A 16735-nucleotide genomic window follows, 5' to 3' on the forward strand; every position below is an offset into this window, starting at 1 on the left:
AGGAAAAAGACACAAAGAATGCTGAGGATGGTCCTGGCCTGTATGAACTTTTAACAATGTTTTTCTGGAACAGGCTGGCAGGTGAAATGTTTACTCTAGATTAGCTGCCTGGACTAAGGTTCAGCAATCTCTCCCTCCGTACGGGGCTCTCGCACACAAAGGTCTCTGTTTATTTTTGGAGGACTACTACAGTTGAACAATCAGCACCTAGGTAGTGACACGGTGAAGCTAGGTCAGCATTTGCATGAATAACTCCTGTTGACGAGCACTGGGGCAAGGAGGCTGGGAACATGGCAGGGGCAGGAGAGGGGACTCTGCGGTTAGTGAAGATCCCAGATGATCAGGGCCTTGTTTTTCAACAAGAACTTGAAAGGCAAGCTGGTGAGAACAACAACAAAGCCCCACCTAGCTCGCAGAATGTGGCAATGGGCCGTGTTCAGGAATGAGGCACACGGAGGCGGTAAGTTACACATCAGATATCAATGGATATTTACCGGCATCCTGTAAGTGCCTGTAATGAGTGTAACTGATGCCAAATAGATCACAGGTTCCCCAAGCAGCATACAACTCCCATTTGCCTGCCTCTAGTCACACTCAGACAAAGGGCACCGGATGGAAAAAGCATCAAATGCTGCACTGGACTAGGTTTGGATCCAGGAGGTTGGTTGGGTCTCTCTTGACATGCCTCCCATTACCATCCTATCTGGGCCCTTCGCAGTCTTCAGGGTCCTTATTCTCACAGAGCCCCTGTGGGGGAGGGCAGTGCTGTCATTCCCATCGTGCAGAGGGAAACTGAGGCATGGGGCAACTAAGTGACACAGCTTCTGTGGCAGGTCCTCCAATCCCCAGCCAGCCTCGCTCCCTGGCTCAGGGCCCACCTCTCTGTGGTTTTGCTTCATTTCTGGCCCCGCCCTGGTGGCAGGAAGCCCCCGCCAGTGCCCTGAACCCCAACTGCACCCCAGCCCCCGGAATCTGCCCAGTGAAAATAAGCATGTGAGTAAGGGCGGGGAGAGAGAGCAAGCAAGGGGTGGAGGAGCAGGGCCTCAGAGGAGGGCGGGGCAAAGGTGCGAAAGTTGGCCAATCTTCCTGGCATAGGCGGCTGGTGGCTGTGGAGGAAGAGGGAGCAGGGCAGACCCGCAAGAGGAACAGGGAGTGGACTTGAGGGCATCCCCCATTTAACAAGTAAGATTCTGGCAGGGGCACAAAGCTGGTTCCCTCCAGAGAGCTACTGCGCGTTGCCTGCGCTCCTTGGGCATCTCATTTCTCGGAGCCCCTTGGAGACATACGCCAGTGGTGCACAGGGCTTCGCTCCAGCGAGTGCCAGCCCAGGTGAGCCGGACGCTGGTGGGATACCGGAGAAACTGCAAAGCCACAGACGGCAGGAATCCAGACAACCGAGCTCCCGTCACTACTGTGCGGTCAGTGTCTGGTGTTTCTTCCGGAGTCTGATGCTTCTGCTGCAAGCTAAAGAGGACAGGGGTGGTTCCTAAGGCAGCTTCTAAACTTGCTCTGGGAGCCAAGCCCGGCCTCTGGGCAAGGTGGGGAGGGAGACAGCTTGATACTCCCGGAAGGGGCGGAGCCAGGGCAGAAGGGGCGGGGCCAAAGGCCACCAGCCCTTGGTGCTGCCCAGTTCATGGTACCTGCATTCCCCCAGTGCTGCCTGGGGCACGCCGCATGGTGCCCCCTGCCTCAGGCAGCCCTAGGAGCACTGCAGCTGCACTCTGGTGACAGTTTAAGGGGCTCGGGGCTCCAGGGAACGCTATGGCAGCAGAGTCCAGAGCTCCTGACCCCTTTGAACCACCAGGCCCCAGGGGTATTTGCCCTCATGGGCGGTCAGTGAAGGAAGCCCCGCCTCCAGCCCTGCCCCTTCTGCTAAGCCCCGCCCTTTCTCCACCCCCAGAGGTGGGGCTCCCGCCTTCCACCACGGGCACTGTACAGCCCGGCCAACCCCAGCTCAGCCCTGGAGCACCAGGAGGAGGCGCTCAGCACCCCCGCCCCAAGGCCAGTCTGGGCCTGGGGGCGGAGGAGTGTGTGAAGCCTCGGGCAGGGCCGACCTATCCATTAGGCACAGTAGGCACAGTGCCGAGGGCCCACGATACTTTTAGGGGCCCACGAAAATGTTTTAATTTCTTTTAAAATCAGAAGCAAAAAAGGAACTTTTAGGGTCAAAGAAAATGTTTTAACTTTTTTCTCACATCAGAAAAAAATGAAACTTTTAGGGCCCATAAAAATCTCTTAAATTTTGCCTAAAATAGCAAAAAAAAATGTTGAAGTATTTAAAATCACATCAAAAATAATTTTATATATATATATATATTTTATGGAGGAAGGGACACATGAAGGCAAAAGTGCCCAGAGCCCACGAAAGTCATAATGTGGCCCTGGGCATGGGTGCCTAGTGTGAAGGGGGGCAAAGGGGCTCCCCCACCCCCAGACCAATTATGGTCTGGGGGTGGGGAAGCCCAGAAGCCTTATGGTCCCCTCCCCTTCCGGATTAGGCCCCGCCCCTTCCGGGGCAGCCCGGGGCCAAAAATGATTGCCCACCCCGGGCTAAAGAGACAGATCCTGGAGTGGTGTGATTATGCGACATGATGATTTGGAATGGGTTACCTAGGGAAGTAGTGGAGTCTCCATCCCTAGAGGTGTTTAAGTCTCGGCTTGACAAAGCCCTGGCCGGGTTGATTTAGATGGGAATGGTCCTGCCTAGAGCGGAGGGCTGGACTTGACGACCTTCTGAGGTCTCTTCCAGTTCTATGATTCTATGATAAGGGGATGGTTGGATGAAATAACATGATCTTGGTAACTAATTGACCATTCATTATCAGTTGGAAATAGGTCAATGGAGGGATGATAGGAGTTGCTATAGGGAACTTTCTGGGTGTCTGGCTGGTGAGTCTTGCCCACATGCTCAGGGTTTAGCTGATCGCCATATTTGGGGTCAGGAAGGAATTTTCCTCCAGGGTAGATTGGCAGAGGCCCTGGAGGTTTTTCGCCTTCCTCTGTAGCATTGGGCACAGATCACAGCTGAAGGACTCTCTGCATGTTGGGGCCTTCAAAGTATTGGAAGGCTTCAATATCTGAGACATAGGTGAGAGGATTATTCTAAGAGGGGTGGGCGAGATTCTGTGGCCTGCACTGTGCAGGGGGTCAGACTAGATGATCATAATGGTCCCTTCTGACCTTAAAGTCTATGAATCTATGATTTGGCCAGGTTTGCTAGGGGCAGCAACACTCCGCCCCCAGAATGCCTACAGTAGGCGCTCGGGGGCAAACCGTGGGTAGGCTATGCCTGGCGATTTGGGAAGGCAGAGCCTTCCCCTGCCTTACATACCTGTCTCCCATGTTTGCCCTCCCTCCTCACCCATTGGAGGGCCTGCCCCAGCATGAATCTTTAGGGGGCCTTGAACCAGCCCCTTCAACTCAAATCGCTACCTCTTGGAGTAGCGCTGTTCTAAGGGCACGGCTACACAGCAGGGCTCAAGTCGAATTAAGCTACGCAACTTCAGCTGCGTCAATTGCGGAGCTGCCGTCGAAAGAGCTTCATGCGGCTTTTGGCACCGTCTACTCAGCCGGAAGTGGAAGGGAGAACTCTCTTATTTTGACTTCCCTTATTCCTCGTCAAAGGAGAGTTATAGGCGTCGGAGTAAGAAGTCCGCCAGCTCGCCGTTATTCCGAAGTGATGGCTTGCTGTGTAGACGCGTCCTGTTATTCCGAACTAACGCTGCTGCGGAGACATACCCTTTGGTGGCAAAAAGCAGGGCGACATCGGACCAAATCATCACCGCACGCCACTCCCCTGCCCCAGATCACAGTCCCCTCCTGCTTTAGCTCACAGCTCAAATCCCTGCATCCCGTACTGTACCCCAATTCCCTGCCCTAGGCCGTAATCCAACCCCCTGCACCCCAGTCCAGTGCCCCAGGTCACAACTGCCTCCTTCACCCAAACTGCCTCCCTTACCCCAAGCTCCCTTCTGCAGCCAACCTCCATCCCAGACCCCGCACCCCCTCCATTAATATTTTGGAAGAGTGCGGCCCTCGACCACTGTCCAAATTCTTGGAATGCCTTGCCATCAAAAATGATTGCCCACCCCTGCTCTACAGTCTTATCTAAGAGGCAGCTGGCTTTTAGCTCAGGCAGCCGAGGCTCATGTGCTAAGCTCCAGAGGTCCCAGGTTCAGTTCTGCCTGGCGGCATTATGGTTACACATTTCATCCCCTGATCAGCATGCAGGGCCCGACGGAGGCATGGGCGAGCCAGGCAGCTGCCCAGGGCACCAACCCATGCGGGGACGCCTGATGGCAGCTGTAAGGGGCATGTGGCGTCCCTTACAGCTGCCATCAGGAGCCGTGCGCCTGGCTCCCACGGCGCCAGCCAGCAGCACCCTTGCCTCCAAGGCTGCGGGGCCCTGCATGGCCCAGCACATGCGCCAGCAGCGCTGGCCGGGCTGGACAGTACATGCACCCTGCGCCTGGGGGGGCAGGCCTGCTCATGCACCCTGCGCCTGGGGGCAGCGCCACACGCCCGGGCCCAGGGCGGCAAAAGGGCTCGGGCCAGCCCTGTCAGCATGCACACAGCTGCATGGGGCCCCTGCAAAATAGATTTGTCCTGGCAAAGTTGTAGGCCCAACCATAGAGACTGGATTGAAAAATGTGGCTCCTTGAATCTGCATCTGAACTTCACCGAGGCTGAACTACAACCCCGTTGGGAGCTATTGATTTCTTTGCTGATCTTCATGACAGGAAATACAAACCTCAAGCATAGCTAAGTTCTATCCAATAGCCCTTCCTGTTGCTTAAACGGGCTTTCCTTAGGAAAAGACCCGAGATCAAACCAGAACTGCAGCCTCGAAACTCTCCCACGCACTCTGGGAAAAGTTTGGATTCAGATTGAAATCTGGATCCACCTTTCGCAGCCCAGCCTGTAAATGGGGCAGAGGAACCAGGCCTGCTTGTCAGCTGCTGTGATTCATGCTTTGCCACCTGCTTATGTGTTCAGGTGTGAAATCCCCTCTTTAGCAGGAGGGAGTTAGTGTCATTAGCCGTAAATGGGTTTCCCAGGTTACAAGTGCATTAATCACCCTGGCTTCTTAAGGCGTTTAATAACGCACATGATTAGCAAGTGGGTGGGTGGTGGGGCAGGGAGAAGCAGGAAAGGACATTGAATGCCTCTGGAGCTAAAAGACCTGTGTCCCTGTGGATTTGCTGTAAAACAGGGAGGGGAATGTTTCTGTAGTTCCCACAGACTGAATAGCTCTTGCAAAGGGAGATATATAAACACAACAGAGACCTGGTGTAACACATCTGAAGTCAATAGCCATGTTCTCTTTAAAGCAGTGGTCCCCAATGCGGTGGCCATGGGCGCCATGGTGCCCGCCAGATCATTTATGTGCTCCTACCGAAATATCTGGGCTGGCCCCACCCCGGGTGCGTGGCACATGGGTGGGCCCTGCCCCGGGCACATGGCACATGTGCAGTGCTGGCCCTGGGCTCAGGGCGTATGGGTGGCCCCTACCCCCGGCACGCAGCACATGCGCAATGCCAGCCCCGGGCATAGGGCGAGTGGGTGGCCCTTGCTCCGGGCGCGCGGCACATGTGCAGTGCTGGCCCTGGGCTCAGGGTGTGTGGGCAGTCCCCACCCCCGGGCGCACAGCACATGCGTGGCCCCACCCCCGGAAGCGCGGCACGTGAGCGGCCCCGCCTCTGGGCGCCCCACAGCCACAAAAGGTTGGGGACCACTACTCTAAAGTGTTCCTTCCATGTGCGGGATAAATTTTGTTACACGCACCGAGGCATGTGCAGATGTGCACCACCAAAAGAAAAACATGCTGCCAGCTGGGGGCGCTCTGCTAATCAGCTGGGTGGCACCCAAATTTCTCCTGGGCGACCACCCACACGCTCAGCTTACAGGGAACACTGGTCAATAGAGACACACATAGCCAAGCGCAGGGTCTGGTCCAGGAAGTGTGGGCAGAGAGGCCATGGCCTAGCTCCTCAGCTGCTTTTACTATACATAGGTCCTTGAATTGCCAGTAGGACTCTTCCAGTGTACTCCAGTCAAGCACCTGCCCACATAATTTATGAGCGGCCATAAATGTGCACTGCGTCCGCCTGTATTTATAAAGCAGAGTCATCGACAGCTGTCTACAAACTAGACTCAGTGCTGTCAACTCTCTGGATTGTACCATGAGTCTAGCCCTTCTTGGTGTTTTCTTTAAGCCCCAGTTCAGGGAATCCTGTGATTATCGGAGACTCTCTAATTTTTTTTTTTTAAACAGTACGTTTCTAGCCCTCTTGTTGGTGATGAAAATTATGGAGCGAGTGTAACTCCAAATGATCAGTAAACAAAAGGCAAATATAAAAACCCTAAAATGCATAATTCTTTTTATTTTATTTTTAAATGTCACCCTTATATTTTTATTTATTTTTAGCCAAGCTCATGACTTTGGGAGGAGCTGATTTAGGGGGACTGAATGCACCGGACAGGCAGTCCCCGGGTTACATGGATCCGACTTACATCGGATCCCTACTTACAAACGGGGTGAGGCAACCCCGCACTAGCTGCTTCCCCCCAGCAGACCAGGGAGACGCAAAGCTAGCGCCCCCCCCCAGCAGACCAGAGAGACGCGGAGCGGCTTTTCTCAGCAGACACCTCAGCTTGAGAATAAAGGACTGAGGGAAGTGAGGTGTGGGAGAATAAAACTGAGCTCTGGAGAAATGTTTGGCTAGAGTTTCCTCTACAAGATATACCAGTTCCGACTTACATACAAATTCAACTTAAGAACAAACCTACAGTCCCTATCTTGTACGTAACCCGGGGACTGCCTGTATTGTAAATTTAATAACCCAATCCCAATCTCAGCAGAACAAGCGGCAATTGCTTCCCATCCTAACTTAGCATGAGATGTAGGCCGAGGACAGTCTGTTCTGTATGAGAAAAGCCTTCCCAAAATCATCTGTAAGGAATGTAAACGCTTGCTTAACTTTCCACTAGTCCTATGGATACACTGGGATGACTCATGTGTCTATAGAGTTGCTGAAGCCGGGAGCCAGGCATGCAAATGCCCCTAAACTGACTTCCCCAAGGAGGAGCAGCTGTGTTGGGCCAAATCCTGCTTTCGCTCTTTGCTGGCATTTCCTTGTATGTCAGAAACAAGAAAGCTTTGTTCCTTGCTCCCAGCCCCACCTAAGGGATTGTGCAACTGTGGGAAGAATTTAGCCCTAGGAATATGGCATCATCATCCCAAATAATCCTGAAAGCTGGACTGTTTCGTTTAGTTTCCTTCTCTGCTTTAGCCTCGGCAGGGTGTTTTTTCATTGCTTTGTTGGGTGTTTTTCTGGTGGGAGGGTGAGCATTAGTGACGTAAGATTTAGAGATGTAAAAGATTAACTGGTTACCTGATGCTTACCAGCATGCTTACCTGATAACCGGTTAACCGGAAGGGGGCACAGCCCCCATCCTGCTGCGGCCCTCCCCGGCCGACCAGAGTTGCCCCTCTGTAGACTTTCTGCACTTCAGTGAAACTATTTAAAATGATATTGTGCATCCGGATACTTTTTTAAAAGGGACGAGGAGTCCTGTGGCACCTTATAGACTAACTGAAGTGTAGGAGCATAAGCTTTCGTGGGCAAAGACCCACTTCGTCAGATGCATGTAGTGGAAATTTCCAGAGGCAGGAATAAATATGCAGGCCAGGATCAGGCTGGAGATGATGAGGTGATCCAATCAAGGAGGATGAGGCCCACTTCTAGCAGCTGATCTGGAGGTGTGAATTCCAAGAGAATAGAAGCTGCTTTTGTAGTTAGCAAGCCATTCACAGTCTTTGTTTAATCCAGAGTTGATTGTGTCAAACTTAAAGATGAACTGTAGCTCAGCAGTTTCTCTTTGAAGTCTGGTCCTGAAGTTTTTTTGCTGCAGGATGGCTACTTTTAGATCTGACAGTCCCTACGTAAAAGAATCAATGGACACAAATCTGATATTAGGAATGGCAACATACAAAAACCTGTAGGGGAACACTTCAATCTCCCTGGACACACAATTGCAGATCTAAAAGTAGCCATCCTGCAGCAAAAAAACTTCAGGACCAGACTTCAAAGAGAAACTGCTGAGCTACAGTTCATCTTTAAGTTTGACACAATCAACTCTGGATTAAACAAAGACTGTGAATGGCTTGCTAACTACAAAAGCAGCTTCTATTCTCTTGGAATTCACACCTCCAGATCAGCTGCTAGAAGTGGGCCTCATCCTCCTTGATTGGATCACCTCATCATCTCCAGCCTGATCCTGGCCTGCATATTTATTCCTGCCTCTGGAAATTTCCACTACATGCATCTGACGAAGTGGGTCTTTGCCCACGAAAGCTTATGCTCCAACACTTCAGTTAGTCTATAAGGTGCCACAGGACTCCTCGTCGCTTTTGCAGATTCAGACTAACACGGCTACCCCTCTGATTTTTTAAAAGGGGTATTTACATCCCTAGTTAGACATGAGCTCAGGAAGCGCTGTTCACCTCCAGATCCCGATCACGGTTAAGCCAGTTCAAGGGTGAATTCAGGTTCCATTCAGCTGTGCTAAAACTTGGCCCATTGTCTTCATGACATTTTATCCCCAAAGTCTGGTATTCCATCAGTTCTTCTGTTCCCAAGAGCTTTCTACCATCTTGGACCAGGATTTCGCTCCAAGAGCTTTCCTAGTGTAACCCACAAACCTAGGTTATGTCTACACTGACGCAATCTTGAGCCAGAGATATGCAAATGAGTATAAGCGTGGAATATTGCCAAGCCTCATTTGCATATTTAATGAGCTGCCATTTTGCGGAAGAGGCTCTTGCGCCAGAAGGAGCTGTCTGTACTTGACAGAAAAACCCTCTTGCGCAATGCCGCTACGCTGATTATTTTCGGGAATAACGGCATTGCGCAAGAGGGTTTTTCTTGCGCAAGAAGGGGCAGTGTAGACAGCTCCTTCTGGCGCAAGAGCCTGTTCCGCAAAAATGGCGGCTCATTAAATATGCAAATGAGGATCGGCGATATTCCACGCTTAGCCTCATTTGCATATCTCTGGCGCAAGATCGCACTAGTGCAGACACAGCCTTAGTGTGGTTACTGAGCAATGCAAGTGGTACCTAGCCCACAGCAACAGTTAAGACCAAGAGACCTCTACAGCACAGGCTGAGAGCCAGCAGGCTTTTAGCTCAGAGGATAGAGGCTCCTATACTCTGCTTCAGAAGGTCCCAGGTTCAAATCCACCTGGTGGTGGTTACAGTAGGATTTCAGCAGCCTCCGAATCTGGCCTGGAAAATGTGCCCTTTCTGGTGTGGAATCCGGGATGTGGGGAGTTTAAATCTGAATGGAACATTCACACAGGCCTGGATTTGGGGTTCCAATCTGAATCCATCACCAAGCCTTTTATTTTGTAAAAAGGGCAAACCAAATGAAGCAGAAATAACAGAGAGCACATAGGGGAGCCCTTCAGCTGACCCCAAAACAAATTGACTCCTGCAAGAAAAGAAAAGATATAGCGTCCATCCGATAGACACAAGTCAGCAGAAGAGCATGCAAACTCAGCTAACGACAAAAACAAGCTAAGCCTGGCCAGCACTTCTTTCTGTGCCCTTTCCCTATCCAAATTCACACCCAGCTCCCCACAAGTGCGGGGTGTCCAATTTCCCATGCAGACAGCTTTCCATACTTCTGCTTTGACTTTTGTAATGGGCTCCCTTGGTTCCCAGCATACCCCAGTGTAGCACTGACAGACCTTCTCATCTGGGGCTGGAATTGAACCCAGAACCCCTGGAGCTTAGTGCATTGACCCACTACTGCATGAGCAAAAAAGCCAGCCGGCTTTACTGAAGGCGGTAGAGCAGACTCGATGGGACAATACACCGCACCCGAGAGGTGTGTGGGTTACACCAGCATCAAAGGAGATGCCTAAAGGTCTGCAGAGGGCCACGAAGGTGCCAGCAGCACAGGGACGGGAGAGCAAGAGGAGACAGAGGGATGGGGAAGATTAGCTTGGTACTATAGTTGGTTGATGAGTGATCCCCCCACCCCCTACATTCCCGCCTTCTGTGGCCTTAGCTTTGTTCCCTTGGATAAACACAAGTGTCAAGACAGGTAATTAACCCTCCATGTTGGAACTGAACAAACAGCAATTACATTTGGGAAGCAGGATCAAGTTTCCTGAAGTTTCAAAACACCCTGGTGACCCTGGTGCAACTCCGCACGGACACCGATGTTCTTTTAATTATTAGCTTTCTGATTCTGATTCCGGGTCCACTGGCAGCCTTCGGACCACAGGCCCAAACCGAGCTAAGCTGCATGCACGTGCCACTTGGGTGGGGAGGAGGGGGTTGCTAATGCAACTAGCCCTTGCGTATGCTCTTACCTGATTTGCACATATCAGTGCCCAAGTAGCGCACCTACCCGCTGGGTTCTGGGGAAAGGGTGCCTCTTGGCTGTTTGTGAATTTGTGGAAAATTGTGTAAGTCCCTAGCTCTGGGAAAACATCCTTAGAAAGTCTGCCCTGCTTCCCGAAGCCAATGGCAAAACTCGCCGGCTCACCACATTCAGCTGGGTAACCGGCAGACCCGGGGCAGTTACAGTCCGAGAATAAGCGAGTAAGCAAACAAAATAGAAAAAAAAAAAGAGAGAGCAACACACAATGTGGCTTGTGAGTGTGTTCCTGCTAGGGATGCGAAATCCCATTTTAATGAGTTAACCACCTAAACTTTATGTTTAACAGGGTAACTGATTAAATGGGGCCAGCAGGGGACTGCTGGGCCCAGCTGGGCTGGAGCGCCCCCCGCACCTCTCACCATGGGCGGAAGATGCTCTGGCCAGGCCAGAGTGCATCTGCCCACGGCGGGCACGGCTGGGCCCGCTGTAGGAGGGAGCTGCTTCCCATCCATGGTGGGCCCTGTGGGACTGGAGCAGCCCCCGTCTGCTCCAGCCCTCACCAGTTAACCATAATCAGTAAGCTTCACCTGTTAAAAGGAGGCTTACCAGTTAGCCATCATCCCTAGTTCATGTGTGTGTGTGTGTGCGTGCATGCACATGCGTGTGTGTGTGTTAGGGCTGCCAGGTGTCCGGTATTCACCCAGACAGTCTGGTATTTTCACCTCCTGACTGGTAAAAAATTCAGAAAATACCGGACACCTAAGATGTCTGGTATTTTCTGATTTTTTTTCCCCAGCCAGGAGGCAAAAATGCCGGGCACCTGGCAACCCTACAAATACTCAGCGCCCGGACCCCCCCGCCTGAGCTCCCCCCAACCCCCAACACCCCCAGTCCCCCCAACCCCAGACCCCATGCTTACCTGTTTCTGCAAGGCTGCTGGCAAAAAATGGCTACCAGCAAAAAGACCAAGGGGAAGCAATGACTCCCCTGGGTCTCAGTGCTCAACTGCTCCCCTGTTCCTATCCCTGCACTCACTACTCACTCTTAAAGGGGACATGCTGTTTCAATGCTGTTTTATTTTAATTTTTTTTTTTTTTTTGCTCAACAGCTTTAGTCTCCCCCCCCCTCCCTTTTTTTTCTTCAACAGATCTTTTTCCCAGTGTTTTTTTTGGTGTGTGGTGGTGGGGGGGGGGGGTTCAGTATTTTTGTTTCAACCATCTGGCAAACCTAGTGTGTGTGTGTGTGTGTGTGTGTGTGTGTGTGTGTGTGTGTGTGTGTGTGTGTGTGTGTGTGTGTGTGAGAGAGAGAGAGAGAGAATGCTATTACATATCCTGTGGTATTTAATAAAAATGAGGCCTCATTGCCAGTCGTTCTTTTGTGAAAAGTGGGCAAGCCCTCAATTTTGTGAAGGTATTTTGGCCAGTGTGATCACACCGTTAGGAAGCTGTCACTGCCTAGGTCTTAAAGCAGTGGCTCTCAACCAGGAGTGCACATACCCTTGGGGTATGCAGAGGTCTTCTAGGGGGGACACCACCCCATTTAGATGTTGCCTAATTTTACAAGAAGCTGCATAAAAATCTCTAGCAAAGTCCGTGCAAACTAAATTTTCATACACTGACTTGTTTACGCCGCTCTACACACTATCCTGGGGGTGGGCAATAATTTTTGATGGGGAGGCCACGCCAAGATTTTGGAAAGTGATCGAGGGCCGCATGCTTCCATGATATGAATGGAGGAGGGGCGGGGTCTGGGATGGAGGCTGGATGCAGAAGAGAACTTGGGGTAAGGGATTGAGGTGCAGGAGGGGGAATGGGGTCTAGGACGGAGTTTGGGTGAAGGAGACACTTGTGATCTGGGGCATTGGACTGGAGAGCAGGGGTTTGGGTTGTGACCCATGGCAGGACGGGGGTGTGATCTAAGGCACGGGACTGGATGACAGGAGTAGGTGCAGGGGTTTGGGTTGTGACCTGTGGCAGGGCATTAGGGTGCAGGGTCTGGGAGCAGGTATGGGTGCAAAAGGGGGCCAGAAGGTTTGGCTTATGTGAGGTAGGGGGCAAGAGTGGGGGAGGTAGGGAGTTGGGGCAAAAGAGAGGCTGAGGCAGGCTCTGGCCAGGAGACTTACCTGGGTGACTCCCAGCCAGCAGCCCAGCAGGGTTCTCAGGCAGCTTCCCTGCCTTGCCCCGGCACAGGCTGCAAGGGCCATGTGCATTGCTGCCTGAGGGGAGGAGGCCAGGGTGCCTCGCAAGCTGCCTGTTCGTCAAACAGGCAGCCCCCATTAGCCAGAAATTGGCCAATGGGATCGTGCAGGGGGCGGGAGCATCCCGTGAAGCACCACTCCCACTCCTCCAGGAGCTCACAGCTGAGAAAGAGAAAAGGCTGCGGCAGCCAGCGTGGAGGTACAGGAGCGAGTCAAGCAGGGAGTCCGCAGGCTGAATCTGGCCCCCTGGGCTGTATTTTGCCCAGCCCTGCACTATACCCTGAAATGCAAGTGCCAGATGAATGTCTCAGTGGATTTATTTTACAGTTCTGTGGTTTAAAAAAAAAAAAAGGAGAAAGTTGGCACGTGTTGGGTACTAATGTGTGTGACAATATTGGATATCTGATTTTGGAAGTAAGTTGTTCTTAAGTGGGGGGTGGCTTGGGAACCCGCCAGGCCAGTCTGACTCCAAAAGGACTGTCGTCATCTGGAAAGTATCAGAGCCCTGGTCCCAGAGTAAGAATGATCAAAAACCTACCGCTGTGTCCTGAAATAAAAGAATGTGCTTTTCTTGCCAACCTGCTAGCTCTATGAAGACAAGGCCGGAGGAGGTTTTATCTCCATGGAGCTGAGCTCCAGATTGGAGGTAGCCACAGGCTCAGGGTGGTAAAAGCTACCTGGGTCTTTCTGGTAAGCTGTCTCCACTAGATTGCCCAGCAAACACGTCTCCCCTCCGTGCCCCCAGTGACTGCAGAGCTTAACATGAAATATTCACAAACTCTGTGATTCCTCTGTGCCCCTGCCAGAGCATCTGATAAAGCAGAGGTGGGAAACCGGTTTTGGCCCAAAGCCACTGACCCACAGAAAAACCAGTTGGGGGCCCCACAAGAGCAACTCCCCCCCCCCCCCCCACACACACACACTGAGAAGCAGAATGACATGTCCCACATTTCCTTGGCACGCCAGAGCCTAGGGAAGGGGGCTGAGCTGGTAGATTTTGTGGGACCCTCTAGGCTTTGGGGTGGGGTCGAAGTGAAGGGTTCAGGGTGTGGGAGAGGTGGCTGCTGGGAAGCAGGCTTGGGGGGGATGAACCCCTGGGCCTTAGCCCCCGCCCCCCCCCGCAAAGTGTCTTACAGCCCCATCTCCTTCCCCTAGGTGAGGTGGGTTTTACGCACGGAAGCTCAGGGTGGGCTCGTCTCTATCGGTGCCCCAGGACAGCGGGTTGCGGCCACTCCTGTAGTGGCTGCGGCAGCAAAGAGCAGCCCCCCTCCGGGATCAGCAAGTGCACCCCCGATCCCCCCCGAAAAGCAGCAAATCCCACCTACCTTGCTGGCAATCCGCCGGCTGCAGGGCCAGGAGAACGCACAGGGCGGCGAGGCGGAGAGCGCGCATGGCTGGCGAGCAGCTGTGCTTTGCGCGGCCAGGGGCGCAGCTGGGGAGCCCTGCTCCGGTAGAGCGGAGGTTGCGATCGCACCCAGACGCGGCTGCCTGCCCTGCTCCGCTCCGGGCTCGCACCAGCGGCTCTTTCAATCCCGCCAGAGCCAAGAGGCACCGATGGGGTTGGCTACCTGCGGCTCCCTCTCGCTGGGCCAGGTGACTCAGCGGCGTCTGCGCTGGTTTGGGAGTTTGCAGCCGCGCGTTGAATCACCGGCAGCTCTCCTGGAGAGACAATGGGCCGTGTGTATTTACTCCCCGCGGGGATTGAGGGAGTTGATAGGGAGATCCGCACATTCTTTCTTGGCCGGGGCAGCCTGCGGTGGAGTGTTTACCTGATGCTGGAGATAAGCCCACAGCCCCAAAACAGAACCGCGTCACCTAAAGACCTCCCCAATATAGAATAGTGATAGAAATGTAGCCGTGTTAGTCTGGGGTAGCTGAAGCAAAATGCAGGACAATGTAGCACTTTAAAGACTAACAAGACTTTAAAGACTAATAAACCATCTTGTTAGTCTTTAAAGTGCTACATTGTCCTGCATTTTGCTTCCCCAATATAGCAGGTGATAGACTAAGAGCCTTCAAAGTGATAGAAATGTGGCCCTGTTAGTCTGGTGTAGCTGAAACAAAAAACAGGACTATGCAGCACTTTAAAGACCCACTTCGCTCATCACCTATTAAACCATCTTGTTAGTCTTTAAAGTGCTACATAGTCCTGTTTTTTGTTTCAGCCTTCAAAGTGTGACTGTAGAAATAGTTGCATGGAAGATATACTCCACAGGCGGGGTATCGAACCAGCATGTCATAGACCCTATACAGCAAGGGAGACTTTTTTCTTAGCTCAGGTGGTAGGCATCTAGGATCTGAGAACCAGCTCAGTTTCCAAGCTGTGCCAAATAGTCAAACCCATGGAGTCCAAGCAGCCTCTAGAACTGCAGAAATAATATTCAAAAGCTTAGGGGAGCCGAGTTAGTCTGTAACAGGAAAAACTTAAAAAACAACAAATAGTCTAATAGCACCTTAAAAACTAACAAAACATGTAGATGGGATCATGAGCTTTCCTGGGCACAGCCCACTTCTTGTTTTTAAAAAAATAATAGTTTTGGTGAATTCTACTTTTAAAACAACAGTAACAACTCAACATTTTTGGCAGACGCCTGAGATCCAGATGTTTCAACACTGTACTGCTGCTGAGGTTGTAAGCTCCTTGGGGCAGGGACAATTTTACAGGTACAATTGCACTGTGCTGCTGAAAGACAAAAATATAATGACAAGGGGAAACTGACTATAAACAAAATTGAAATTGATCTGTCTAGCCTTCTTGTCTAAGTGGGGGAAAGGAAAATAATAAACCCAAAAGTAAACAAGCGGCAAAAAGTAAATGAGATTCATTCTCAGTTATCTGAGAGGTTATAAATAACATGGGAATGGAAATTTGTGATTTAAAAATACTTGTCTATGAGCCAGATGCATTATGAATAGCCCTAATCATTAAAATCATGAGATTGTCCTACACATTGTAAAATTCTAAAAATAATAAATGGGCGGGGTACTTGAGCTTTGACATATGAGCTAGCAACTTGATTTTAAAAAAGTAAATGCTGAGATTTTCCTAGGGCCATCTCACTCCAGAAACTGGGCTTTAAGGAAAACACCATGATAAGGCTCATGATAAAATCATGAGATGTGGCGACACAGAAAATTAAATCCCCACAAAACCAAGCCTCCAAAGTTTTTGTCTATGTTTTCTACATTCTCAGATCTAAATTCAGTTCCTGACTCTGCCACAGCCTCCCTGGGAGACCTTGGGGGAGTCCCTTCAGCAATCTGTGCCTCGGGTCCTCACGTGCAAGATGGGAATACCGATATTTTGTTTCTTCCAGCCTTGTCCATCTTGTCCATTTCAGCTGCAAACTCTTGAGGCTTACTATGTGTCTGCAGAGTAGCTACCACAACGGGCCTTACCCTGTTAGCCATTTCAGTGCTCCCACGATACAAACAAAAGTCAAGTATTTGGTTTGTGAAAAAGCAAAAATGAAATTTCATTTTGACTCCTTTACGGGCTGTACTTAGCTACTGACAGCATTCCAAACACACTGCTGATCTTGGTGTGATATTTTTAGGCTTGTCAGACGTCAAATTGTTTAATAAATCATTTTGAGGGAGAGCCACATTTATTGTAAGCATTTTTTTAGATTTTTTTTAAGTGATGTACATTTTCCCAATTGTGCAAAACTTTGGCGGGTCAGACAATTACTTAATGACAGTTGATGATGAGATTCCAAAAAAAAAAAGTTAAAGCTTTCTAAACCGTTATCTCACGTGTTGTCAAGAGCACTTGCCAAAACACACACAGGGAATACCCACACCCACCCTGACTTTGCTATTCAGTCGCTAGTCTATTTGTAACACGCCTCATTCGAAAGCTGAACTAAGCAGTTCTCCAACAGTGGGTCATGACCCCATTTTAATAGGGTCTCTAGGGCTGCCTTAGACTTCCAGAGGCCCAAAGCCAAGCCTGAACCCCACTACCAGGGGTTGGTCCTGAAACTTGAAGGCTTTGGCCTGGGTATCAGGGCTCAAGTTACAGGCCTCCTGCCTGGGACTGCAGCCCTTGAGTTCTGGCTTTGGTCCCCCACCTTGGGGTCATGTAGTAATTGTTGTTGTAAGAAGGAGGTTGTGGTGAGGTGAAGTTTGAGAAGCCGTAACTCAC

General features: G+C 51.2%; 1 protein-coding gene across 2 annotated transcripts in view; it reads right to left on the reverse strand.

Annotated features, from left to right (window-relative positions):
* The window catches only part of PDZK1IP1 (PDZK1 interacting protein 1), a 32823-nt gene extending 18431 nt beyond the window's left edge, over window positions 1-14392 (reverse strand). The window contains exon 1 of one of the 2 annotated variants that reach the window (XM_006126441.4): window positions 13914-14392. In XM_006126441.4, coding sequence (XP_006126503.2) covers window positions 13914-13980 — 67 coding nt within the window. In that variant the 5' untranslated portion in view covers window positions 13981-14392. Of the gene's footprint in view, window positions 1-12513; window positions 12683-13913 lie in introns of those variants that run through there. The other variant, XM_089780406.1, reaches the window with a different exon arrangement.
* Window positions 14393-16735: the final 2343 nt, after the last annotated feature.

Source organism: Pelodiscus sinensis, chromosome 9 (assembly GCF_052426305.1).
Source record: "Pelodiscus sinensis isolate ZL-2025 chromosome 9, ASM5242630v1, whole genome shotgun sequence".
Lineage (NCBI taxonomy): Eukaryota > Metazoa > Chordata > Testudines > Trionychidae > Pelodiscus > Pelodiscus sinensis.